This window comes from Gastrolobium bilobum, unplaced genomic scaffold (assembly GCF_033153095.1).
Source record: "Gastrolobium bilobum isolate Gb01-03AN ecotype WA unplaced genomic scaffold, APGP_CSIRO_Gbil_v1 utg84911, whole genome shotgun sequence".
NCBI classification, from domain to species: domain Eukaryota; kingdom Viridiplantae; phylum Streptophyta; class Magnoliopsida; order Fabales; family Fabaceae; genus Gastrolobium; species Gastrolobium bilobum.
This window is the reverse complement of record NW_026899468.1, coordinates 15,471-41,382: the sequence shown is the minus strand read 5'-3', so window position 1 is coordinate 41,382 and position 25,912 is coordinate 15,471. Positions and strand designations below refer to the sequence as shown.

At 32.6% G+C, this 25,912-nt stretch overlaps 1 protein-coding gene across 2 annotated transcripts; it reads right to left on the bottom strand.

Moving 5' to 3' along the window:
* Positions 1–8,535: 8,535 nt before the first annotated feature.
* LOC133290569 (protein SRG1-like) lies at positions 8,536–10,567 on the bottom strand. Of its 2 annotated transcripts, XM_061488666.1 has the most exons (5): positions 10,295–10,567; positions 9,910–10,157; positions 9,703–9,813; positions 9,489–9,621; positions 8,536–8,778 (listed from the first exon to the last, which is right to left on the bottom strand). In XM_061488666.1, exons 1-5 carry the CDS (start codon positions 10,541–10,543, stop codon positions 8,536–8,538), a joined length of 984 nt encoding a protein of 327 aa, XP_061344650.1. In that variant the 5' UTR covers positions 10,544–10,567. The 2 variants fall into 2 exon arrangements, with proteins under 2 accessions (XP_061344650.1, XP_061344649.1); XM_061488665.1 differs by having other exon boundaries at positions 9,489–9,813.
* Between the last annotated feature and the right edge of the window lie 15,345 nt (positions 10,568–25,912).

The following is a 25,912-nucleotide window of genomic DNA, read 5'->3' as shown; positions in this document are numbered from 1 at the left end:
AAGCTTCTGGTTCTCAGATTGATCTGTTGCTTGTTCCACTGACCTCCATGGGAGAGTGGTTTATATGCATGGTATGCATTATGAAAATGATATATGCATTGATATATGCTTGAGATATGTTAACATACCTGTTGATGTAATGTATGAATGTGATGTGAGTACTTGTACGATCAGGCAGCGATCCTAGTGTAAGGCATGACACATCATCCCTCATGTTTGGTATGTAGCAGACGTGCATAAACCCTATCCTATTCCCTGGCCAGTTGATCCGCACTTGCATATACATCACATTAGATATGAGTTGTTGTACATGGGTTTCTGAGCATAGGAATATATTGTCATAGCTATATTGCCCTAACATGAACATGCATTGTGTTTACTGTCTTTGAACTTATATATATACTTGTAAGTGAGCTTGGGGCGGAAGAGTCCTTGAGGACCCCTTATCTTACTGAGATTTCTTTTTAGAGATCTCACCCCGTGTGGGGCACATTTTCAGGTACAAGTTCCTCTGAGGTTGAGACCTCTGGTGGTAGGAGGACAGAGTTGAGCTGATTTATGCATGTTGTTTTACTGATATGCCTGGATATTGATTATGCTTTGCTTTCAGTGTATTGTTATTTGACTTGTGACATTGATTAGCTATGTTGCACTAGAGTGCATTACCTCATTGTCAATAGTTATAGTATCAAGCATATAAATATAATCAATTAAAGAATTAGTACTAACAATATTTGAATAGTGAAAAAGACTACCTTTGTTATTCCCAAAAGAAAAAAAGTAACCAGATTTGTTCAAACAAGAAATAGAAATTAAATTTAGTCTAAATGATGGTGCAACAAAAGTCTCATTCAAATCCAAATAAACACCAGTCTATATCAATAATCTAAAATTCCCAATAGCTTCAACTGAAACTTTCTTGCCATCACTGACAAAGATGTATCTTTCAAAATCACTTGATTGTCGGCTCCACAGGCAACCCTACATAGACATACATATGTGAGTAGTAGCACCAGAATCTACCCACCAAGTATTCATACGTACAGAAGCTAAATTAATTTTAGAACAAACCAAAGTGAGAGTCATACCCTTCTTTTCATGCCATGCCTCATATTTGGAGCATTATTTCTTCATGTGTCCATTTTTCTTCCAAAAATATCAGGTAAATTTTGTATCCTACTTTTTTTGTTTCTTTTGCATGGGTGCTTTATTTGTAGTTTCCTTAGCTCTCTTCTTTCTCGTATTTTGAAAGGTTGATGCCAAGTAAGCATTATCAGTCTTCTCTCGTTGAAGCCTTTCCTTTTCTTGCACACAAAAAGAAATGAGCTCATTAAGAGTCATTTGTCCCTTTGAGTGATATAGCTCACAACAAGCTAACTATATTGTGCAGGAAGAGATATGAGAACCAATTGCACGAGAAAATTATCAGATAGCTCCAACATTAGTGCCTTGAGTTTTCCAGTAATTAGATATCTTTATGATGTACTCCCTTATGTTCCCCTTTCCTTAATACCTCATGGTAACGAGTTTTTCCAAAGTGTTACTCGCTTTTGTCTTTTTATTTCTAGCAAAATATTGCTTAATTTCTGTGAGGAACTTCTTGGCATCAATGCTTTTAGCAATAGAGCCCTGAAACACTTTTGGAATAGTGCATTTCATGATCATTATACACATGCGGTTGAGGCATTCTTATTTCTCAATTTTCTCCGTATTCGAATTTTCCTCAATAGAGGTAGGTTTTTCCATCCTTAGCTCAAGGTCTAGATCCATACAGCAGAGAATGATTTTCATGTTCTTTTTCTACACCTTGAAGTTTGCCCCATTTAACATAGGGATTATGTTCACTTGAATAGAGAACAATATGCTCAACATTAATATCATATCATATATATAATCAAACAACACAAAATGCATACATGATATTGACCAAAAATTTGAAGAAAAATGGGTTCATCAATAAGATACCTAGCACAACATTGACATCTAGTCTTAGGACAAGAAATATTAACTTGCAATTGGTACTCTCCGTGTAGTAATCAAACATTGACAATCAATCCATCAAACCATAGCATTCCTTTGGGCCGACCAATGTTCACATGGAAATTCCTTTATGTTTGTCACACATTTATTACCACAAGTGCATACATTGTTTGGCCAAATAGTACCCTTCCTTTGGGTTTACTATTATTTGCATAAACAATAGATACACACATGACCACACTACATTTATTGTTCGGCCAAATAATAACCTTCCTTTGGGCCGATCATTATTTGCATGAACAATAAATATAAATGTGACCAATCGTTTGGAATTAAATCAACTTTATAGAATTTGAACATATTTATGGCTAATAAATTCACCATACTTAATTCCGAAAGCAAACAATGAGAAATAACAAACACATTTTAGAGTCATACAATCAATCTTTCCCATCAATGATATAAGAGTGATTGTAATGATCCTTTAAAATTTCTTTATCTTCACCGACTAGGTGCCCCACAGATGAGTGCCCAGAGACCAAGTACCTAATAGAAAATTACATTTTTCCTTGGTTCTAAATATGAAAACATCATAATAATTAATTCCTAAAAATTTCATATTTTCCTTTTAACAAAGAATATCAAATCTAAGAAAACCCTAAGAACAAAAACCTAAATTTAATTTCTTTCAAACTACAAAGTTCAAAATTTCCTAAAAGAATTCATTGATCATTCAAATTTCCAATTCAAACAACGAACCTTCATCAATTATGAAGCCAAATTCTTTCAAAGATTCCACCTTTATACAGATTCAAAAGTTTAAATAACAAACTCTGATTAAACTGTGAATCTTAGATTTTCCAAAAGATCCATTCTTTATGTAAATTTCAAAATTTTAAACAAAAAACCCCAATGATTCAATATGATCGAGGCTCTGATAACAATTGTTGGGATTCTCCCAATATCCTATATTGGAAACCATCAAACCCCCGGATACATCATATTGGATCATCGATGAATCAAAATGAATTAAAGTGTTCCTGATTCCATCGCAATGGTTGTAGTTTCTTGATGCCTTTGAATTTTGGGATTGATGGTCTTCCTTAGCTAAATCACCAGAGTACCGAATCCTTATGTGAAAGTTCTCTCTTGATGAGGAGGAGAAAACCATATAATTGATTTGACATATAGGGGACTATAACTCTTTTCGTGATTCCTTATCATTGGGCTTACCAGCTCCCATTATACCTTGTTAGGCCAATGTGGGTATATATCCACTTATTTAACCCATACTCATTTTGAAATCTAATTGGATTCCTCAATAGATCACTTAATTCATCCAATAATTAAATAGCATGATATAATTGATAATTGAATATAGAGCCCACAATAACGTAGAAAATAAAAGTTTTTAACAGGACACTACTAATTCTGCATTCTTTTATTTTATTTTTATGGTTTACATATGTTTGGAGACTACAGTCGCAGGTGGTGGCAAATCAAGGCTGATATGTGTGGACAATAATAACTAGGATTATTAGGGTTTTAAGAAAGTTTATTTATAGAAAAATTTATGATAAGGCTCATTCCTAAAATTTGGTGGGGTATAGGTCTATTATATGGGTCGAGAACAAATACATGAGAAATATTTTTTACTTTCTGGTTAACTTGCTGCTACTCATTGATGCACAAGAATATGAATATACATTTCTTTAAATTTAATAAATATAAGAATATAAAATATATTAATATCAATGGCTCCTATTCGGTTGGATTTTGGTTGCTATGGTTGTTTAGGTTTCAAGCTTTTGTTTATGGGGAAAGTGTGTATTAATTTGAAGGAATAAAGTTGTGTCATTTTAATTGAGAGAAAGAGATAAATCATAAGAGAGAATGAATGAGAAAATTTTTAAATGTGTGGATCTTACCTCTTTGTGAGAGTGAAAAGATATAGGATGTGTCATTTAAAATGACACACCTTTTTCCCTTTGTTTATATGGAAGATTTGCAAATTGAGATATGAATATATTAACTAAAATATAAATAAAATCAAAAATTATCTTATTAATGAATATACACGAGTCTACATACCAACCTAATGAAACGCGTTGTAGGGAGATTGTCTTGATTGAGAATGTGGAAGTGAGACTTCATGTGACATCAATGTGGATTGGCTGTATTTGTATATTTTTGGATTAGGCATGTCAATGTGCTTACCAAACAAAAGAAACAAGTCAATAACTGTCATGAACTTCTTTTTTGTACGTCCACTAGCTCTGAACTCCTAATCTATATATAAAGAAAAGTAGAAAACTCCGTGAACTGTTAATGGTGTCCCTGGCCACTCCCAGTAAATAATATGTTACTTCATCATGTCCTTCCTGCTTTCGTCTCGCTGAAGCTAAGCTTTTTGGGTTTTACAACAGCTAGTAAAATGATGGCTGTGAAACGCAAGGAGTAGAGTAAGGGTAGGAATGCAGTATTATTAATATTATTTTTTCTTTTTATCTATGTATTCGGAAGCACTATTTAACTAACACGTCAAATAATATTCATCGGTTTAAGTAATAAAGAGTTTGCTACCTACAGAGAAGTTTCAAGTTCAAATTTCGGGAAATGAGACGAAAATAGTATTGTTATTAGAATCGCCCTTTATAGAGATCTCAAGTTGAAGTCGTGAATTTTCACAGAAAAATTATACTCAAACTGAAAGCCATTAAATAGACTCAATTATATATATATATATATATATATATATATATAGAGAGAGTTATGTTTATCTCATTTTATATGAGATAAATAACTTTCCTACACACACAAAAAAAGATTAAGTCGCACCACTCTTTTTTCTCTTTCCTCTTGACTGTGGGTCTCACTTGTAATTTTATTTCTACGACATGAGGTAACTACTTACCTACAACATAAGAAAAGTATTTTCCATATATATATATATATATATATATGATAAAATCATATCTAAAGTTATTGTACGTGCAATAATGACATATATATTGTTATGATTTCCCACATTCAATATTTTAACCTATATATATGAAAAATTTGTTACTGCTGCACGTAAAACGACTGCAGAAAAATTGAAACATATATATATATATATATATATATATATATATATATATATATATATATATGGGTTTAGCGGATGTAAAGTGACTGCACCTAAATATTGGTGCAGTCATATAAAATTACGTCGTTTTATAATGTAAAAGCATTAAATATGGGGAATAATAAGCATACAAAGGAGAAAATAAATATAAAACATTAAATACGGGGAATCATAACCATACAAAGTTCGAAATAAATATAATATTTTTATTTTTTACAATTAATTTTAAATGCGAACTTCCTTTTTTCCACCCAAAATGACCTAGTTTTTAGGTGACTGCACCAATGCTTATATACAGTCACATTACAAATAATTTTGTTTATATATATATATATATATATATATATATATATATATTCCTGCCGCAGGATCTTCTGCAACTTCAAAACTGCGTCATTTTGAATGTTAGGGGAATTAATGAATGATGTTTTGGTAAAATTCATATAATAAAAAAACAAAATTACCAAAACAACCCTTTATTAATTTTTTCAACCCTCAAAACAACGTAATTTTGGGATTGCAAGATATAACTTTATTTAAGGTGTGAATTTTTTTCCATATATATATATATGTATATATGGGGCAGGATCCTTTGACACCGGTGTCAAACTTTGAAATTCGACACCAAATCCTAACCGTTAATTTCCACAAATTAACAGTTATTATTATTGGAAATCAAATTTATTAATTAATTATTAATTCTCAATAAATGATAATCGTTGATTGATGGAAATCAACGGTTAAGATTTAGTTTTAAATTTCAAAGTTTGACATCGATGTCAAAGGATCCTATATATATATATATATATATATATATATATATATATATATATATATATATATATATATATATATATATATATATATATATATATATATATATATATATATATATATATATATATATATATATATATATATATATATATATATATATATATATATATATATATATATATATATATATATATATATATATATATATATATATATATATATATATATATATATATATATATATATATATATATATATATATATATATATATATATATATATATATATATATATATATATATATATATATATATATATATAATATATATATATATATATATATATATATATATATATATATATATATATATATATATATATATATATATATATATATATATATATATATATATATATATATATATATATATATATATATATATATATATATATATATATATATATATATATATATATATATATATATATATATATATATATATATATATATATATATATATATATATATATATATATATATATATATATATATATATATATATATATATATATATATATATATATATATATATATATATATATATATATATATATATATATATATATATATATATATATATATATATATATATATATATATATATATATATATATATATATATATATATATATATATATATATATATATATATATATATATATATATATATATATATATATATATATATATATATATATATATATATATATATATATATATATATATATATATATATATATATATATATATATATATATATATATATATATATATATATATATATATATATATATATATATATATATATATATATACACGCTTATTTTAAAGGAGAAGAGCAGCCTAGCTTTTTGCAAAGACAAGGATCATGATGGGCCCTACATTACGCTTATTTTAAAGGAGAAGAGCAGCCTAGCTTTCTGCAAAGACAAGGATCATGATGGGCCCTACATTAAAAAAAACCCTCAAAATTCGAACTGAAAGAGACATAAGGTTAAACTTCTATGGTGAAAGGAGAAGAATAAAATCCTATATATATACACATATATATATATATATTTTTCATTTTTTCTAAATTTAATTTAAAAAAATTTGTCTAATGTTCATCAAAACGATGTCATTTGAGAGAAAAAATCATGGTGCCTTTGTAATTTTAATTTATTTCAAGGTTATAATAGTTTTTATCATTTAATCTTTTAACCCCAAAATTACGTTGTTTTTGTGAATATTAGACAAATTTTTCTAAAGTAACTTTAGAAACTTTATTCCTATTTACGTGCAGTAATGGCATATTTTCCATATATATAGTTTAAAACATTTAATGTGAAAAATTATAACCATACAAAAGGTAAAAACATTAAATGTAGAAAATTATAATCATATATATGTCATTTCTGCATGTATAGCAACTTTAGATATGATTATATATATATATATATATATATATATATATTTATTTTTTGGGAGGAGTGTTTGACTCCGGTATAAGACATAGAAGTCTTACTTCCCATCTGAACCGTTGATTTCCGTCTATCTAACGATTGTCATTTATTTGAAATTAATAATTAATTAATTGGTATAACTCAATAAATTATAACAATTAGATAAGTGAAAATCAACGATTAAGATGAGGAGTAATACTTCTAAATTTTACTCTGGAGTCGAAAGATTGTGATGAAATTACTTTGTCTTAAAATACCTAAATATTACCACATCATTAATGCATTCTCTCATTTCATTTTAAACATTAAAATATAAAAATATAGTTAGAAAAAGCAAATATCTTTTTTATTTAAAAGGTAAAGAATTTTTCCAGTCAATGGAGATAAAGTTATCTCCAGTGAGCCAAAAACGATGTCCTTTTGGGGCAAAAATCAAGTTGTTTGTGTAATTCTAATATATTATAGGGTTGTATTAGTTTTTATTATTATAATTTTTTAATCTTATAACCCAAAACGACGTCGTTTTGAGCTTATTGGAGAAATACTTTTTCCTTATTTAAAAAACAAAAATCAATTTTTAAAACCAAAGAAAAATAAACACTATGGAAAGAAAGAAATCACATCATAACTAACCATATTTTCATAACGGATTTAAGAATTAAATTCTTTTTCAAATTGATTTAAGAACTGAATATTTTTGAAAATCGATCTGGATCGAAAATCAAACCGAATCGAATTATACCTTCCCTTAGGAATATGAAGAAAAAAAAACAATGTATTAAAAAATTTATATGAACTCAAGTGAAGCGAATCATTCCATAAATAAGCCTTGGGTGAAATATGTGTATGTTGACCCACATATTTTTTTTTTTTAGTTTTATGAATTTATCCTCAAGAAAATGGTTTCTTCTTTGCAATCTTGCACGGAACATCAACTACCTAGAGCAGGATGTATGGTGATTGGGAAACATGAGATTGCTTGATACATAAACATATATATTAAACAAAATAAAAATAAAAATTTGTGACCAATTTGGCTGGGCCTTATTCCTTATGGTTTACAAGACATAATGTTCTGACTTTTTATTAACAATGCACGCATGAGAGGTTGCATCTACGTAATTTTAATGGCTTGAATAATGGTGCTCTTATATTCTCAAGGAATCTATGTAAGACTTTCCATCAAGTTTACGAGCAAATAGGCCCTTGAAATACTCCTTTACTTCGACTCTTTTGAACCTTGCTGGTGTTTCTTCAGTGATCAAGCTTGCTGCTGGACCTATCACTCCATCTTGTCTAGGGCTGTTGAATGTTGCAATCGAAAGCCTTTCTTTTTCAGAGTTCACCGTTGCTCGATGCTTAATACTTCGGTATATTCCATTAGTTATAATCTTGCCTCGTAAAACATGCAAACAATTAAATTCATATATATATATATATATATATATATATATATATATATATATATATAAATAAAAATCGGTCCTCATCAAATTTCACGATACTCGCTTTAGTCCCTAGCAAATTAAAAGGCTATTCGTGGTCCCTAAAAAATTCAAAATGAACTTATTTAGTTGAAACCGTGATCCCTCACAAATTCAAAAAAGACTCACATTAGTCCCTCAAAAGGATTAAAACGGGTTCACTTTGAATTTATTAGGGACCACGAATAGCTTTTTTATTTGCTAAGGACTAAAGCAGACATCGTAGAATTTGCTGAAGACCAAAAATAATATTTACTCAAATAAAAATCTTTTGATGATATGATTGTTTTTATTTAAATTTTACAAGATTTGAAATAGAGAGTTAAGGTACTAAATAGTTATAGGATTTTATAAGAGTTATGTTGTAGGAAAAATAATTGTGTAATGTTAAAGAGATTCGTTTTGCGTGCAGTAGTTTTTTTTTTTGCTTTAAAAAGTGTAAGCCCCACAAAATATTGTGTGTAGAAAAAAATTTTGTGTCATGTTAAATAATGAATGCAAATCCCATTGTTATAATTCAACAATTTACGGCACATGCTATGAATTAGACAAGTGGAATTTCAAGAATTTTCTAGTTGATATTATAAAATTGTGATGTGAATGGATATATATACTACCTCTAGTATGTCCCAAACGTTGACAATGAAGGCATTAGGCAGGGGTTTAACAGGAACCCACATGCCATTTTTCTTTATCTGGAGCCCTTCTACTTCATTGACTTGTAGGAGGATGGTGAAACCTATTGAATCTGAATGGGGAGTGAGTCCAATAACCTTATCTGGTTGAGGACATGGAGGATAATAGTTCATCCTCATCATTTGTATCCCATCTTCAAATAAATCTCTCATTTCCATTTCTTCCATTTTCAAAGCTTTTCCCATATTTGCAACAATAACCATAGCAAGATTTTTCAGTTCCTGAGAGTATAGCTCTAGAGTGTCTCTGCATGACATAGAGCAATGAATAGACATGCCAAACCTTTGAGATATGAATATGTAGACATAAACACACACACATAAGAGAGAAAGAGAAGAGAACCTGAAAGGAAGAGGGAGCTGCGGAAATAAGTGGGGCATTCTTGAGTGTTTTGGAAGTGTGGTCATGTAGAACATGTCAGCCCAATCAAGTATTTGGTCTTCACTCAGAACAAATGCTTGTCCAAATCCTTCCATATGCTGTGAAGTTTGCCAAAACTTTTTCTTCTCTGACATTGGAAGATTGAAGAAATCCTGAATCCCCAACTTTACTTTCTCCACCAAGGAAGTACTAACATCATGATTTACCAACTACAAGAAGGATTAACAATTAAATCAACTGATAATTCGAATTTTCCGAATAAAGCGTATGTTGACTGCTATTCAGAAACCAACACACTGATGTCTGATAGTTTTAAGAAATTGAAGGATAAGAAGAGAAAAGAGACCTGAAAGAATCCCCATTCTTTGCAAGCAAGGTGAAGCTTAGCCAATTCTGAAATCCCGGATTCTACAGAAAGCAAGAGCTGCATGTCAATAACTGGAATATCAAGGATAGGATCAGCTTCATAGATGTCCAAGTGTTCTTGTTGAGGCTGAATGTATCTTGGTGGAACAGTAGATATGTTCTCTTTAGCCAACTCTTGAACTGATGGTACCAGAAGAGAAGTCCCAGATGGGTTCTTTATCTCTTCCATGGCTTGATCTTTTTTGCTATGTTGTAATCAATTTTATAAGTAACCCGTGTCTTCTTCTTTCAATCATACGAATGAATAATTGCATGCCTAAAGTCTTTTGTTTTAATTTTTTTTAGTTAACCCAAACTTAATTAGCGGGTTTTTTTTTTTCGTGGTATATATCTTTACAAGTTTCAATATTTTGAGTCGGCTATAAAACTAATCACGAATGCAAGAGGGGTCAGGTATAAATATAATTAATCGTCTGTCAAATATAATATGTAAAGATCGAACCGAAGCACTTTCTTTTCACCTAGTCAACTTACTTATTAGCAACTGAATTACCACCATTTTGTCTTTTGTTTAAATCTTGATTTAGGAGGATGACACGTTTATAATATGGTGTTGTGGGGATTATATTTTGGTGGTGAAAATTTTGTAGATCCGCACGCAAGATCTGCTCTCACTTTGTAGATTTTCTGTCTCCTTTTTTCACTTAAATATGTAGTTTTTTCCACTCACATTTGGACACCACATAAAACAGGAAATTTTTTTTGCTTTTTAGTTTTTAGTATTATGGAGCACCAAAAGTCAAAAACATTTTTTTTTTAAAATAAAAAAGTTGATGCCACTTAATTATTTACAACTTTCTCTTTGTTTCGTAACCATATAGTGACAATTTTCTAAAGGAATTTGCAAATAATTGTCTTAAGTTATTTATTATAAGAAATAAAAAAAATATTTTTTAAAAGATTAAGAGATATTCGAAATATTCATGAAATTGCATTGGGGAATTATACTCGGCATATAAGTAATTGTAACGACCCGAAATTTTTAAAAATAAAAAGAATGAAGTCGCCACTAATTTTATTTTATATAAAACAAATTCGAAAAATTGCTTTATTGCAAACTGATTTCTAAAATTTTAGATCAATGTTCGAGAATTTAATTATGCACAAAGAATGTGGAAACTTAATTCCACTACACATGACACATCCGTTTAAAAATAATTACCTTTAATTAATTGTGTAAATTATTAATAGCTTTTAAAAATATTTATTTTATTCTTAAAAGAGATATATAATTATTTAAAAGAAAATAAAACTAAATTATTAAGATTTTATTTTAGGCTTCACGAAAAGAGTTATGCTCTAACGTATTCTCTTGTGCAATGAGGATCTCAAAGCTACTTCGTTCTGTAAGAAATATTTGTGTTTTGGTTGATTTTAATTTTTGAAAATAATTTTAAAGAAAATTCATTTCACAGTTTTGGATTTGAAGGTTTCAGATTATCAAGCTGTCGTAGCTAAAATAATCCAAAAGTACTACGAGATTAATAACTGTCAAGACTAAATTAATCCTTAATTCTATAAAATAAATAAATTAATCCTTAATATAAAATCCTTAATCCTTAATCCTTAATATAAAATTATTATTATAAATAAGCTCGAGTCATCATGTTGTCACAGTTAAAATGACCCAAAAACTATTTATCAAAAAAAAAATGACCCAAAAACTATGAGATTAACAAGTCGTCACAACTAAATTAATCTCTAATATAATTTCTAAACTATATATAATAATTTATAATAAAAAAAATTAAAAATCATAAAAGCATGCAAAAAAAAGAAAATTTCTAATAAAACAAATAAAGAACATAAAAAAAATGCAAAGAATATACAATTATTAACTAAAGGGGAGGGTAAATGGACTTACCTCAAAGGCGACAAAACTTGGTGTCTGGAGCCAAGTTGTGGAGAGCTATCGCAATCCAGTAGCTTGATGCCCAAAAAAAAAAACTTTGAGATTAACAAGCCGTCACAGATTAATTAATCTTCAAAGACAAAAAATTACTATGACACCAGCTTATTTTTAAAACTAAGCCCAATTTCCTTTAAAAAAAAAAAGAATACTATGACACGAGCTTTAAGAGTAAGCTCAAGTGTCTGTGTATTTGTTGTGATTTTTGGTATCATCGAGTGTGTGTTTAGGTGTAAGGAGAAGGTCTTTATCTAGAGGGAAGGAATGAGAGTTGTTCAATGTGGGACTTTGGAGGAAAGTTATTGTTTTTTTTTCCAATGTGGACAACCATCTTTCGATATCTATATCTAACACTAGAGGAATCAACTCAAAAATCTGAGTGAAGTATCACAAGAGTGGAACACACCGACTATTATGGAATATATCCATATCCTAACTACCAATTCAAGAATCCCTTAAAGGATAATGACTCAATTATCCTAACAATATGAAACAACAAAGATAAAGAGGATAGAACCACTATCCCTACAATAAAGGAGTTGAATCCTACACCAACTAGGAGAGGTCGGCACTAAGTCATTGCACATCACGACCCGAAGCAACCCTGCGATGGAGTCAGTACATCAGCCACCGTGGAGTGAACAACTCGGAGCTGACAGCCACATAGCTAACACCGCCCTGAATGCAATCCTTCAAAGGATGCAAGAAATGGAGAACAGGTTCCTAGCTCAACAGCGATTGAATGCCCAAAGAATGGAAGCACTGGAAGCCTAGCTGCGAAACCAAAACGCTAAAGGCCGAGCTGGAAGAGAAGGCTGAGCTGAAACAGAGGGGCGGGAACGCCAAAATCCGGTGACTCAACATGGCCGAGGTACTCAAAATGAGAACATACATGAAGACGGAGGTCAGGGCAACGACCAATGCAAACATGACCTGTGCAGGTTCAGGACGACATGCGCTCCACAATGCATGAACCACCAATGAGCATGAAACACGTGGAGCGTCGTAACCGTCACTGCAGGCAAGAAGCGGAAGTTCACGCTGACATGACAAAGGCCAGATTTAACCTTATCCGCGACACTATGCCGAGGTTAATACCACGACCAAATACGACAAAACGAGTCCCCGGCAGAACGAAGAAGGAAAGGAAAAATTGTCCATGTCGGGCTCATAACCCAACCGACATCTTAAACGTCGGGTTCATATTCCGCTCATCAACACAACAACAAAGGAGCACGATCTCCAAATCAACGACCCCGGCAAGACCGAGTCCGAGATAATGCCAGGCTAGGGGGAAACTGTTATGGAATATATCCATATCCTAACTACCTATTCAAGAATTCCTTAAAGGATAATGACTCAATTATCTTAACAGCATGAAACAATAAAGATAATGAGGATAGAACCTCTATCCCTATAAAAAAAGGAGTTGAATCCTACACCAACTGAGAGATCTACACAGCCCAAGAGGCAACCCCTATAAATACAAGCTTAAGACCCCCAGGTACACAATTCTAAACTCATTTACTACTACTGCCCACACTGTGCACACACCAAAGTCTCGGCTATAAGCATATTGCTTGTACGCAGTAATTGGAATATTGACTATAAGCCAACCAAGATACCTATCTATAGGGTATCACTGAGCGCATACCTTACGGTAGTACTATACGGTTCTCTAGGACCAAACACTGACCAAATTTGAGGATGATCAAATAGTTCAATTGAGAGAGATGACCTTCGCAATACTGCTTCTCGAAACAATATATGTTCTAACAAACAAGTGAACCATCTTCCAAAATTTATATCTACCACTAGGGAACTCAGCTCAAAAATCGGACTGGTAAGATCGAAGTATCATAATAGAGGAACACTCTCACAAAATTTAAGGTTGATCCAACGGTTCAATTGAGAGAAATGACATTCGTAAAATCGTTGATTGCTGTAGAATTGTCTAGAAGAACTATTTCTGTTTTAAATTTTTTGGGAATGATGTAGACGTCCAAACAACAAATCCACCGTTAAATGTGAAGAACAATGAGTTAAGATCTTACTAAAAAAGTTTCAGCTCGATCACACGATGGATGAAGGAGATATCGATGCTGGAAGAAGACCTGCTCATTCCTTTTTTCCCCAAACGACTCCATCGCATTTTTCTCTTTATTTTGCTTGTTTTTTCTTCTTCTTCTTTAAGGACAAAAATAGGTTTTCAAAATTAGGTGTTCACAGTTGTCCCTCTTTATTTGTTTCTTACTAGATAATATGACAAATTATAATTTACATATTATGTTATAAGGAACAAATAAAGATATGAATCCTAATTTTGTCTAAGAGTAGTAGAAAATATATGTTGGTAGATGCAACCTAAAATTTATAAAATGGGTTGAAAATGTAGGGAGTTACGAGCTCAAACGTAAATGACAAAAGTACAATACATGGGCTCTATGCCGAAAAATTAAATTAATGAGCCTTTGAGATCGAAATTAAATGATCTAAATTTAAATTACATGGCTTTGACTCAAAAAATTAAATTGCAATGAGCTAAATGACCTAAATTTAAATTGCATGGCTCTGACCCGGAAAATTAAATCGCAATGAACCACTAATATCGAAAGTAAATGATATGAATTTAAAATGCAACGCCTCTGAGCCTGAAAATTAAATGCTTGAATTCATCTGAAAAGGAAACTTGGAACCAAAAAATATTTGCAACCAATTGAGTATGGGTTAACAAACGAGAAAAACATAAAATTTATAACCAATATGGGTTAAAACAGAATGGTAAAAACTTTGTAACTAACTGGACATGAGTTTACAATGTATGGCCCGCGAGCCTGAAAAACAAATGCAATGAGCCTCTGAGCTTGAAACATAGATTTAAAATGCAAGGCTTATAAGCCTGAAAATTAAATTGTAATGAGCCTCTATGCTCTAAATTAAATGACACAGTTTTAAATTGCTTGGCCTTTTAGCCGGAAAATTAAATTGTAATGAGCATCTGAGATCGAAATTAAATGACAGAAATTTAAATTGCATGGCCTCTAAGGCCAAAAGTTAAATTTCAATGAGCCTCTGAGCTCGAAATTAAATGACAGAAATTTAAAATGCAAGGTCTCTGAGCCTGAAAATTAAATTGCAATGAGCCTCTAAGCTCGATATTAAATGAAAAATTTTTGAAATGCTTGGCCTCTGAGCCAAAAAATAAAAATGCAATTAGCCTCTGAGCTTGAAAGTAAATGATAAAAATTTAGAATGCAAGGCCTTTGTACATGAAAATTAAATTGTAATGAGCCTCCGAGCTTGAAAGTAAATGACAGAAATTTAAAATGAAAGGCCTTTGAGCCTGAAAAACGAATGCAATTAGCCTCTCGGCTCAAAATTAAAATGCAATGATTGTATGAAATAATCCACAATGTTTGGGAATGAATGATAATGCCTAAGACTAATGGGAATTTTTACCCTCTTTTTAAAATTTTTAAAAACATTTATTTCTTTTTACCACACCGTAATCAACAAACCCAAATCGTCCTACTTTCTTTCATGTCACTCATATTTTTACTTTCCTTCTCCATTTTGTTTTCTGTTTTTCACCTCCCTTTTTTTCTTACTAAGGATATCTGAAATTTGCCCCAATTTTAATGACTAAGGTGACAAAAGGTTCTATCTCAATCCATAAGTTGAAGCATGAATGTGAATTTCATAGTCAAGGATGAGCTCTAACATTTTGCCCCACCTTCAGTCATTTTTCTTTATGCCTTAACTTTTGCTTAGGTCGCCTTTTTAGGTTTTCAACCTAATGGGCTTCCTTTTTCTTTCTTTTTTATACTCTTGGCTTTGAGTCCTTTTAATCCAATCCAATTGCTGAAGAATTGCTACCACAAAGAATTGTCAATGGGTACTCTTCAACATTAATTTAGTTTGCTTGAGACAAAACTTTACGAATAATCATGGATGGGAAAATATTTATAAAAAAGAGAATGAATGTATTTGACAAGAATGATGAAATTACAAGGTAGGAGAAAGAAAGTGCTAGGAATTACGAAAAAGGGTAGGGAATAATAGAGGAAAGATTATGAGATAAACACAAAAATTTGCCGTATTATTAGTTCTTGAATTTTCACCTAATTTGTTTCATGTGACTACTTAATGATTCAACCAATGTATCTGTTGCTTCATTCATCATCATATATTTGTTCCAGTGTAGTATTAAAACAAAGTTTTGCCCTAATATGTGTAGTTTTCTTCAAGGAATTCCAAGCCAAATTTCATGGGAATACACATGTCTATTTTACCATAATTTGTGCTTAAGCCTCCCTTTTGGGTTTGCAGCCTCACAGGTATTTTTTTTTTTTTTCTTTTTTACATGCCCCGATTTTTGCTTAGACGATTCATTTGGAACTTTGATTTAACGGGCTTCTTGCTTTCTTTTATTTTTTTATTCATAATTTTTTTTGCCTAAAATCTCTTGTCACTTTTAATGTTGATTGGCCTGGGAAAATGAATAATTTTGACCACAAAGAGTGGTAATGCTCATAAGATGTGAGGTAGCGTTTCGTACCAATCCTTGAGATTCAGCACTATTTTAGTAATGTTTTTCTGATACCCTTGCATGTTGCTTCCAAGGCATTGTTCAAGAGCTAAGTTGTGATGATTTAGCAACGCAATCATCTTCTTGGTATCAGTACTTCTTCTCTACATCTATTAGATTATCAAATCCAAGGTTGATTTCATCAAGGTATCACACAAGAATCAATTAAAGAATTTTTTTGTACATGCAATAATGACATATATATGGTTATAATCCCCCACATTCAATATTTTAACCTATATACATGAAAATTTTGTCACTGTTACATGTAAAGCGACTGCAGAAAAATCCAACCCTATATATATATATATATATATATATATATATATATATATATATATATATGTTGTCTACATCTACCCTTTTTAACTAAGTCTGACCATAAGTCATAAAAACTGCATTTTCACTCTTCGCCATCTCAGCTGACAATGTCTGAGGAGAGAGAAAATAATAACAGTTTTATTGTTATAAATATGTCTTATTGGTCGGACTTAGTTAAAAAGGGATAGCTATAGATAGTGTTATCTAAAGTGGTTGTAGAGATACTTTTTCCATATATGTGAGGTTTACATTTTTGCAGCTGCTGTAAGTGCAACAATCAAATACCTGCCATATATATACTTGAAAGCATTAAATGCAAGGAATCATAACCATACAAAGGATGAAAGGATTAAATATGGGGAATCATATCCATACACCTGTCGTTGTTGTACGTAAAACGACCGCAAAAATGATTTTACCTAAATATATATATTTATATATATATATATATATATATATATATATATTTGGAAAAAACATTTCTCCGGCAACTTGAGATAAGTTTATCTCCGGCCACCCCAAAACTACGTCGTTTTGTTTATTTATTTCCTTATATTAATTGATTCATCTTTGAATGGTTAACTTGAAAAAGGGTATTCTAATATATTATAAAATTGTAAATAATGTGTACAAAGGGTTCTCTATTTATAGAGAATATTTGACCTACTTTTTTTGGCCCAATACAACAAAGGGCTTGGCCCAATACAACAATAAATGACTAAATAAAAACTAAATAATCAATATTATTTACAACACTCCCCCTTAAGCTGAGGAATAGATATTTATCATTCCCAGCTTGCTAGTAAGTTCTTGAAATCTGTCTGAAGGAAGCCCCTTTGTTAATAGATCAGCTAATTGACGCCCAGTGGGAATGTATGGAGTGGTAATCAACCTGCTATCAAGTTTCTCTTTGATGAATTGGCGGTCGACCTCAATATGTTTAGTCCGATCATGTTGAACTGGATTATGAGCTATACAAATAGCGGACTTATTATCACATAGCAGCTTCATAGGTCCCTCACATTTTATTTTGAGATCATCAAGTACAATTTTCAGCCACAGTAACTCACAAATGCCTTGAGCCATAGCTCGAAATTCAGCTTCTGCACTTGATCTGGCAACCACATCTTGTTTCTTACTTCTCCATGTCACCAAGTTACCGCAAAGAAACATGCAATAACCAGTGGTAGAACGAAGGTCAGTCACGGATCCAGCATAATCAGCATCTGTGTAGACTTCTAAAGATAGATTGCCATCACGTCGGAATAACAATCCTTTACCAGGAGTACCTTTAAGATACTGAAGAATTCTCTCTACTGCCTGCATGTGTTTTTCCTTTGGATCGTGCATAAACTGACTGACAACACTAACAGCATAAGCTAGGTCTGGTCTAGTATGGGCCAGATATATCAATTTCCCAACTAGCCGTTGATATTGTCCTTTATCAACTGGAGGACTCTCTTCTTCATAACCCATCTTGTGATTCTGCTCAATAGGAGTATTAGAGGGTTTACACCCGAGCTTTCCTGCTTCTTTGAGAAGATCAAGAACATATTTTCTCTGGCTGATAAAAATTCCTTTGCTTGAATGAGCTACTTCTATCCCTAGGAAATATCTCAGTTTCCCAAGGTCTTTGATTTCAAACTCAGAGGCAAGCCGTGTTTGCAGAATCTGTCTCTCCACAAAATCATCACCTGTGATAATAATATCATCAACATATACAAGGAGCACATTAAGCTTCCCATTTTGGGAGTGCTTGAAGAAAAGATTGTGATCTCCTTGGCTCTGTCTGTATCCTGAGGTCATCATAACCTTAGTAAATCTTCCAAACCAAGCACGAGGTGACTGCTTCAATCCATACAAGGCCTTTTTTAATCTACAAACTTTATTTTCCCCCTTCACAGAATCAAAACCAGGCGGGATTTCCATGTAGACTTCTTCTTCTATTTCACCATTGAGGAAAGCATTTTTCACGTCAAATTGATTTATATCCCAATTGTAATGGGCAGCAAGGGATAACAAGATTCTCACTGTATTCATCTTTGCAACTGGAGCAAAGGTTTCTTCATAATCAATGCCATAGGTTTGAGTGTAACCTTTGGCCACTAATCGAGCCTTATATCTCTCAAGAGTGCCATCAGAATTATATTTCAGGGCATAAACCCATCTGCACCCTACTGCTTTCTTTCCGTTGGGTCTATCAATAACCTCCCATGTTTTATTTTTCTCCAAAGCATTCATCTCCTTTTGCATGGCTTGAGCCCAATTCCTATCTTTCAAGGCTTCATGTACTGATTTTGGGATTGTAATAGAATCTAGTGCTGAAACAAAGCTTTTGTGCTGCACAGAAAGATTAGCAAAGGAAACAAAGTGGGAGATAGGGTATTGAGTACAAGAGGGACATGAGGAACAAGTTTTCTTGTGACAAGATCTTTTTCCTTTCCTAAGAGCAATAGGTAAATCATCAGAAGTAGAAGCAATATCAGAAGAAATAGACAAATCATGAGAGGAAATAATATTAGAATCAGAAACAGGAGATTCAGGAGACTCAGAAGAAATAGGAGATTCAGGACTTACCAGTGGTTCAGACGATTGAGGTTGCTGGTGAGACAGTATGGGTTGTATCTCAGGTGTATTTGAAGGTTCTGACACACCAGGAGCAGACACACTAGGAAGAGAGAAGATTGATCCAGACTCAAAGAAGGAAGGGGACGAGTCTTCTGAAGAACTATTCTCCCCCTGACGATGAGGACCCAGGAAATAAGATTCAGATTCTTGAAAGGTGACATCCATAGAAACAAAAAATTTCCGACTTGGTGGATGATAACACTTGTACCCTTTTTTATAAGGGTTATAACCAAGGAAGACACACTTAAGAGCCCTAGGATCCAACTTACTCCGATGTTGTTTATGAACATGGACAAAGGCAACACATCCAAACACTCTTGGTGGAAGGCTCTGCAATATGGGAACAGAAGGAAAGAAGGAAGTCATGGAATGAATAGGACTGATATTGTTAAGGACCCGTGAAGGTAAACGGTTGATCAAAAAAGTTGCAGCTAATACTGCTTCTCCCCAATAAGAACTAGGAACAGATGTCTGAAAAAGTAATGCTCTAGCAACTTCAAGAAGATGACGATTTTTCCTTTCAGCAACCCCATTTTGTTGAGGGGTATCAACACATGTGAGCTCATGAATCATACCTCTGTCTGAAATGAATTGTGACAGGCGTCGATTGACGTACTCAGTACCATTATCAGATCTGAGTCTTTTAATACCCTTACCAAACTGAGTCTCAACCATGTGATGAAACCGAATATATCTCTGGTACTTCAGACTTGTCTTTCATCAAGTATATCCATGTTATCCGAGTACAATCGTCAATAAAAGAAACAAACCACCTTGCACCTGAAACACTGTGCACTTTAGAAGGGCCCCAAACATCAAAATGGATAAGAGAAAAAGGTTCCCTGCTTTTAATAGTGCTAGAAGGAAATAACACTCGATGGTGTTTTGCAAATTCACAAACATCACAATGAAAGGTCTCAACTGACTTATTGAGAAACAGAGAGGGGAACATAGACTTCAAAAGACTAAATGGTGGATGCCCCAGACGCTTGTGATGGAGCCAAATCATAGACTCTGCAGTAGAAGGATGACGTGTCATTAATAACTGATTTTTGCTAGCATGGTCTGGAAGGAGATGATACAACTCATCCTGTTCATTAGCAACTCCAATTGTCTTCTTCGTGGTAAGATCCTGAATAAGACAATGAGAAGGAAAAAATGTGATAGAACAATTCAAATCAGTTGTAAGTTTTTGAGTGGAGATAAGATTAGTAGAAAGCTGAGGAACATGAAGAACATTTTTAAGAAACAAGGAAGGTTGAATTTGAATGTTACCAGAACCAATAACTGATTTATGGGATCCATCAGCTATGGATATAGTATGACTACCAACAGTAGGATGATAAGAACAAAACAACTCAGTACGACAAGCCATATGATCAGTTGCACCAGAATCCAAAATCCATGAGGTTTTAAAATCAGTGCAAGAAGCAAGAAGAGATATAGAACTTGTGCTCTTACCAGATAAGATCGAAGAACTATCATGCTCGGCCATTCTTTAACAAAAAAAGTTAACAACCAGCGATAAAATCAACCAAACAAAATATCAAATGACCTCTGATCAGAAAAATAATTACAGATCCAGACAGAAGACAAGAAGACGAGAAGAATGGTGGTGGTCCGGTCCAAAAACACGGTCGTACGCGCCTCCACGCGCCGGAGAAAGGAGCTGCGCGTGGGATTCACTCGCCGGGAAAGGGGCGGCGCGTGAGAGCGCGTGGATGGGCTTTGCCGGCTGAGATTTTTCTGGTGTGGTCGTCCAGTGAGCGCGCACCTGTCTGTGGGTGGTCGCGGTTGAAAAGTCGCCGGAAAGTGGTCCAAACAGTGAAGACAGATCTGATTGGAGGCGGTCGGAGGTGTTTCAGTCGTTTGTGGCGGAGGAACAATGCGTAGAATGATAGATCGGAGGAAAAATAAGGTCAACAATGGTCCCCTTGGTCCAAAAGGTCCCCGAAAATTTTTTCCGGTGGCGGCTGATGTGGCAAGAGGCAAAGAAATTAGGGTTTTGTTAAAAAAGAAGATAATATGTGCGGAAGCAAAGCCCTCAGATCGAGAGCTCTGATACCAACTTGAAAAAGGGTATTCTAATATATTATAAAATTGTAAATAATGTGTACAAAGGGTTCTCTATTTATAGAGAATATTTGACCTACTTTTTTTGGCCCAATACAACAATAAATGACTAAATAAAAACTAAATAATCAATATTATTTACAACAGGTTATGATTCTCTTTTTCTCTCTGTTCCTTCGTTACCATTGATCCATCTTTGTAGGTTATGATTTAGTAGCCAGAGATAAAATTATCTCAAGCAGCTTGAGAAACGATAAGCCCTATATATATATATATATATATATTTGAATGGTTATGATTCTGTTTTTCTCTCTCTTCCTTCATTACCATTGATCCATCTTTGTACGGTTATGATTTAGTAGATGGAGATAAAATTATCTCAAGCAGCTTGAGAAACGATAAGCCATATATATATATATATATATATATATATATATATATATATATATATATGTCTATCTTGCCGCGAGAGATAAAATTATCTCTTGCAACCCCAAAATTGTGTCGTTTTGAGGGTTAGGGGAATTAATTAATGATGTTTTGGTAAAATTCATATAATAAAAAAAAACAAAATTAACAAATCAACCCTTCATTAATTTCTCCAACCATCAAAACAATGTAGTTTTGGAATTGCAGTAGTAACTTTATCTCGTGTGAGAAACATTTTTCCATATATATATATATATATATATAGGAAGGATCTGTTTACAAACATTTTTTGAAATTTTTTACAAATTACACTATGATCTCCCGGGAGAATATAGTGTAATCAGTGTTCTCTCGGAAGAACATAATGTAGTTTGTAAACAAAAAAGTTTGTAAATATAACATGCCCCATATATATAGGTACAATTATTTCTCCAGCCGCTTTACGTACAACAATGATAGGTGTATGGTTAAGATTTTCTACATTTAATGCTTTCATCTTTTGTATGGTTATGATTTTCCATATTTAATGCTTTCACGTATATATATGGCCAGTTTTTCACTTCTGCACGTTTAGCAGTTGCAGAAATGTAAACCTCATATATATATATATATATATATATATATATATATATATATATAAAATGTACTTCTTATTGTACAGGAGAAGAGCAGCCCAAATTCTTGCAAAGACAAGGATCATGCTGGGGCTACATTAAGAAAAAGAGAAACTCAAAATTCGAAGTGAGAGTAACGTAAGGTTAAATTTGTCCTGAGAAAGGAGAAGTATAAAACTATATGTGTGTGTGTGTGTGTATATATATATATATATATATATATATATATATATATATATATATATATATATATGGTTCATTTTTTTCTAAAGTTACTTTAAATTTTTTTTCCTAATGTTCATCGAAATGACATCATTTTGAAGCGTAAATCATGGTGTGTTTGTAATTTTAATTTATTTCAAAGTTATAATAGTCTTTATCATTATAATTTTTAACCCCAAAACTACATCGTTTTGGTAAACATTAGATAAATTTATCTGAAGTAACCTTAGAAACTTTATTCCCATATACGTGCAGTAATGACATATTTGTCATATATATAGTTTAAAGCATTTAATATGGTAAATTTTAACCATATAAAAGGTGAAAGCATTAAATGTGGAAAATCATAATCATACACCTGTTATTGTTGCACGTGTAGCAACTTTGAATATGATTTTACCTATATATATATATATATATATATATATATATATATATATATATGGGGCAGGATATTCTTACACCGGTGTAAGAGTTAGAAGTCTTATACTCAATCTTGATCATTGATCGACTTGTATCTGATGGCTCATGTAAGCACTCGCACCGTTAAATTAGGAATTTAAGTAATTAATTATGATATTAATGAGTTAATTCCATAATTGATCCTAATAATTATGAGAATGCTTAAATAATTATGGTAAGTGATTAAGAATGCTGAAAGTCGCTTTTCTGATGAAAAGTGCAGATACCAGTTCTGCTCACGGTATAAATGCGTACCGATGAAGTATCTCGGAAAATTACGAAAAGTATGTATATGTCACTAGAATAATATATAGGACTAGTATAACAAGTTTCAAGTTAAAATAATGAGAACTAGTGTCAGAACTGATACTGGCTTCGTAAAAGCGCGTACCGGCAAAGTGCTGCGAAAAATAAAATAAAAATATGAAAAATATTAGAAAAATTGCTAGGTTCTGAATCCAAACTTTGGGATAAAAATGTTAAACGTAGCTATTAGCGCTAATACAGTGTGATTAAAATTGATACCCCTATAAATATGAGGGCACATGTCCCTAGGTCAGATTTTAATACATGTTGCGCCTCCATTTTTGAAGCTGGTTGTCTCCCAAGCTTGTCACCTTTCCTTCTACCTCTTGTGAGCCAAGTTGTCATCTTTTCTTCTTGCAATCTTCACCAAAATACCTTGGCCTTGGGTGAACTAGCATTGTGAGTGGGAAAGAGCCACTATTTCTGAGTTTGTGACCTCTGTGTGTGAGAAGGAGGGCCTGAGTTCACTGTTTGGGTGGAGTGAGGGCATTCTCTTGGGTTGTTGAAGCTTCAAGAAGCCATTTTTTCGGGAAAGGACCTTGCTTGCATGCCATTTTCATGCACCCTTAAAGTCTGAACCTTGGAGCTGCATTGTGAGCTCCAAGAGCATCTTAGTTTCTGTTCCAAACCTTTGGGTAAGCTTCACCATCTTTGATCATGAGTTTTATTGAGTAAAAGTAGAGTCTTGACATTTTTAATGAGTTGTTTAAGTAACTAACATGATTATGAACCTATATGTCTATAAAAATGCATGCTTGGACGTTGAAATGGATTAAAAGTTGAACCTTTGAGTGATATCTTCGCGAAATGCAGAAACTGCATTCTGTCGCGAAATATCCGGATATGGGGTTTGTGATATCCGGATATGGATATCCGGATATGGCCCCGACAAATATCCGGATATTCTGGGAATTTCGAGGCAGTAACGGTTCTGTGCATACAGAACTGTATTTTTGGGTTGTGGACCCATGTTTGGTTAAGTGAACCTCTGTAATAATTAATCTAAGTCAGAATCAATGGGATTAAGGACTTATGGCTTTGTGAGAAGCCTAAAGACATGAAACGTAAAAGGAAAGTGTTGTCCTTATGTTGTATGCTTGTAGATCTTGATTGTTGATATTATTGCTGGTCTAAAATAGATTGTGATTCTACTGTTTGTGGACTTTGAGCTTGGTTGGACTCTTGGTTGGATAGTTAGCTTGCGAGGTAAGCTTTCGTGTCCTCGGTTTAGCCATTGTTGGTTCCACCATACCCCATGTGTAAGAACCCGCACCGTTAATTAAGGTATTTAATTAATTAATTATGCCAAAATGGGAAATGATTCCATAATTGACCCTAATAATTATTTATGAGGCTTAATAATCATAATAAGTAATTTAGAATGCTGAAAGTCGCTTTTCGGAAGAAAAGTGCAAATACCGGTTCTGCTAGTCGGTATAAATGTGTGCCAAAAACGTATCCCGGAAAATTAAAGTAAGTGCATAATAATTACTAGAATAATATGTAGGACTTGTAAAACGAGTTTCAAGTCCAAATAATGAGAACTGGTGCTAGAAACCGGTACTGGCTTTGAAAAGCGCGTACGGGAAAGTTGCTCAGAAAATTATAAGAAAAATATAATAAATCTTAGAAAATTATGTAGTTTCAGAATCCAAAGTTTGGGATTAAAATGCTAAGCGTAGCAATTAAAGTTAATACTGTGTGCTTAAGTGTGTTTGGGCTATAAATACTCCCATTATGGGCACAAAACCCTAGACTCTTTTATTTCCTTCGTGAGTGAGCTGATCAGCTTGGGAGGGAGCACTGTTCCATTGCTTTCTTCTCTAGTTCTTGACCAAAACTCAACCTTGAACCCATTTTCTTGGTTGTTTCATCATCCTAAACACTTGGTGTAAGTGAGAGGCATCATTGTGGGTGAGTGAGGGTGTTCTTCAGTGGTACTCCAGCTGCTGTGTGTGAGGTTTTGAGGCTGACTTTGGTTAGTGT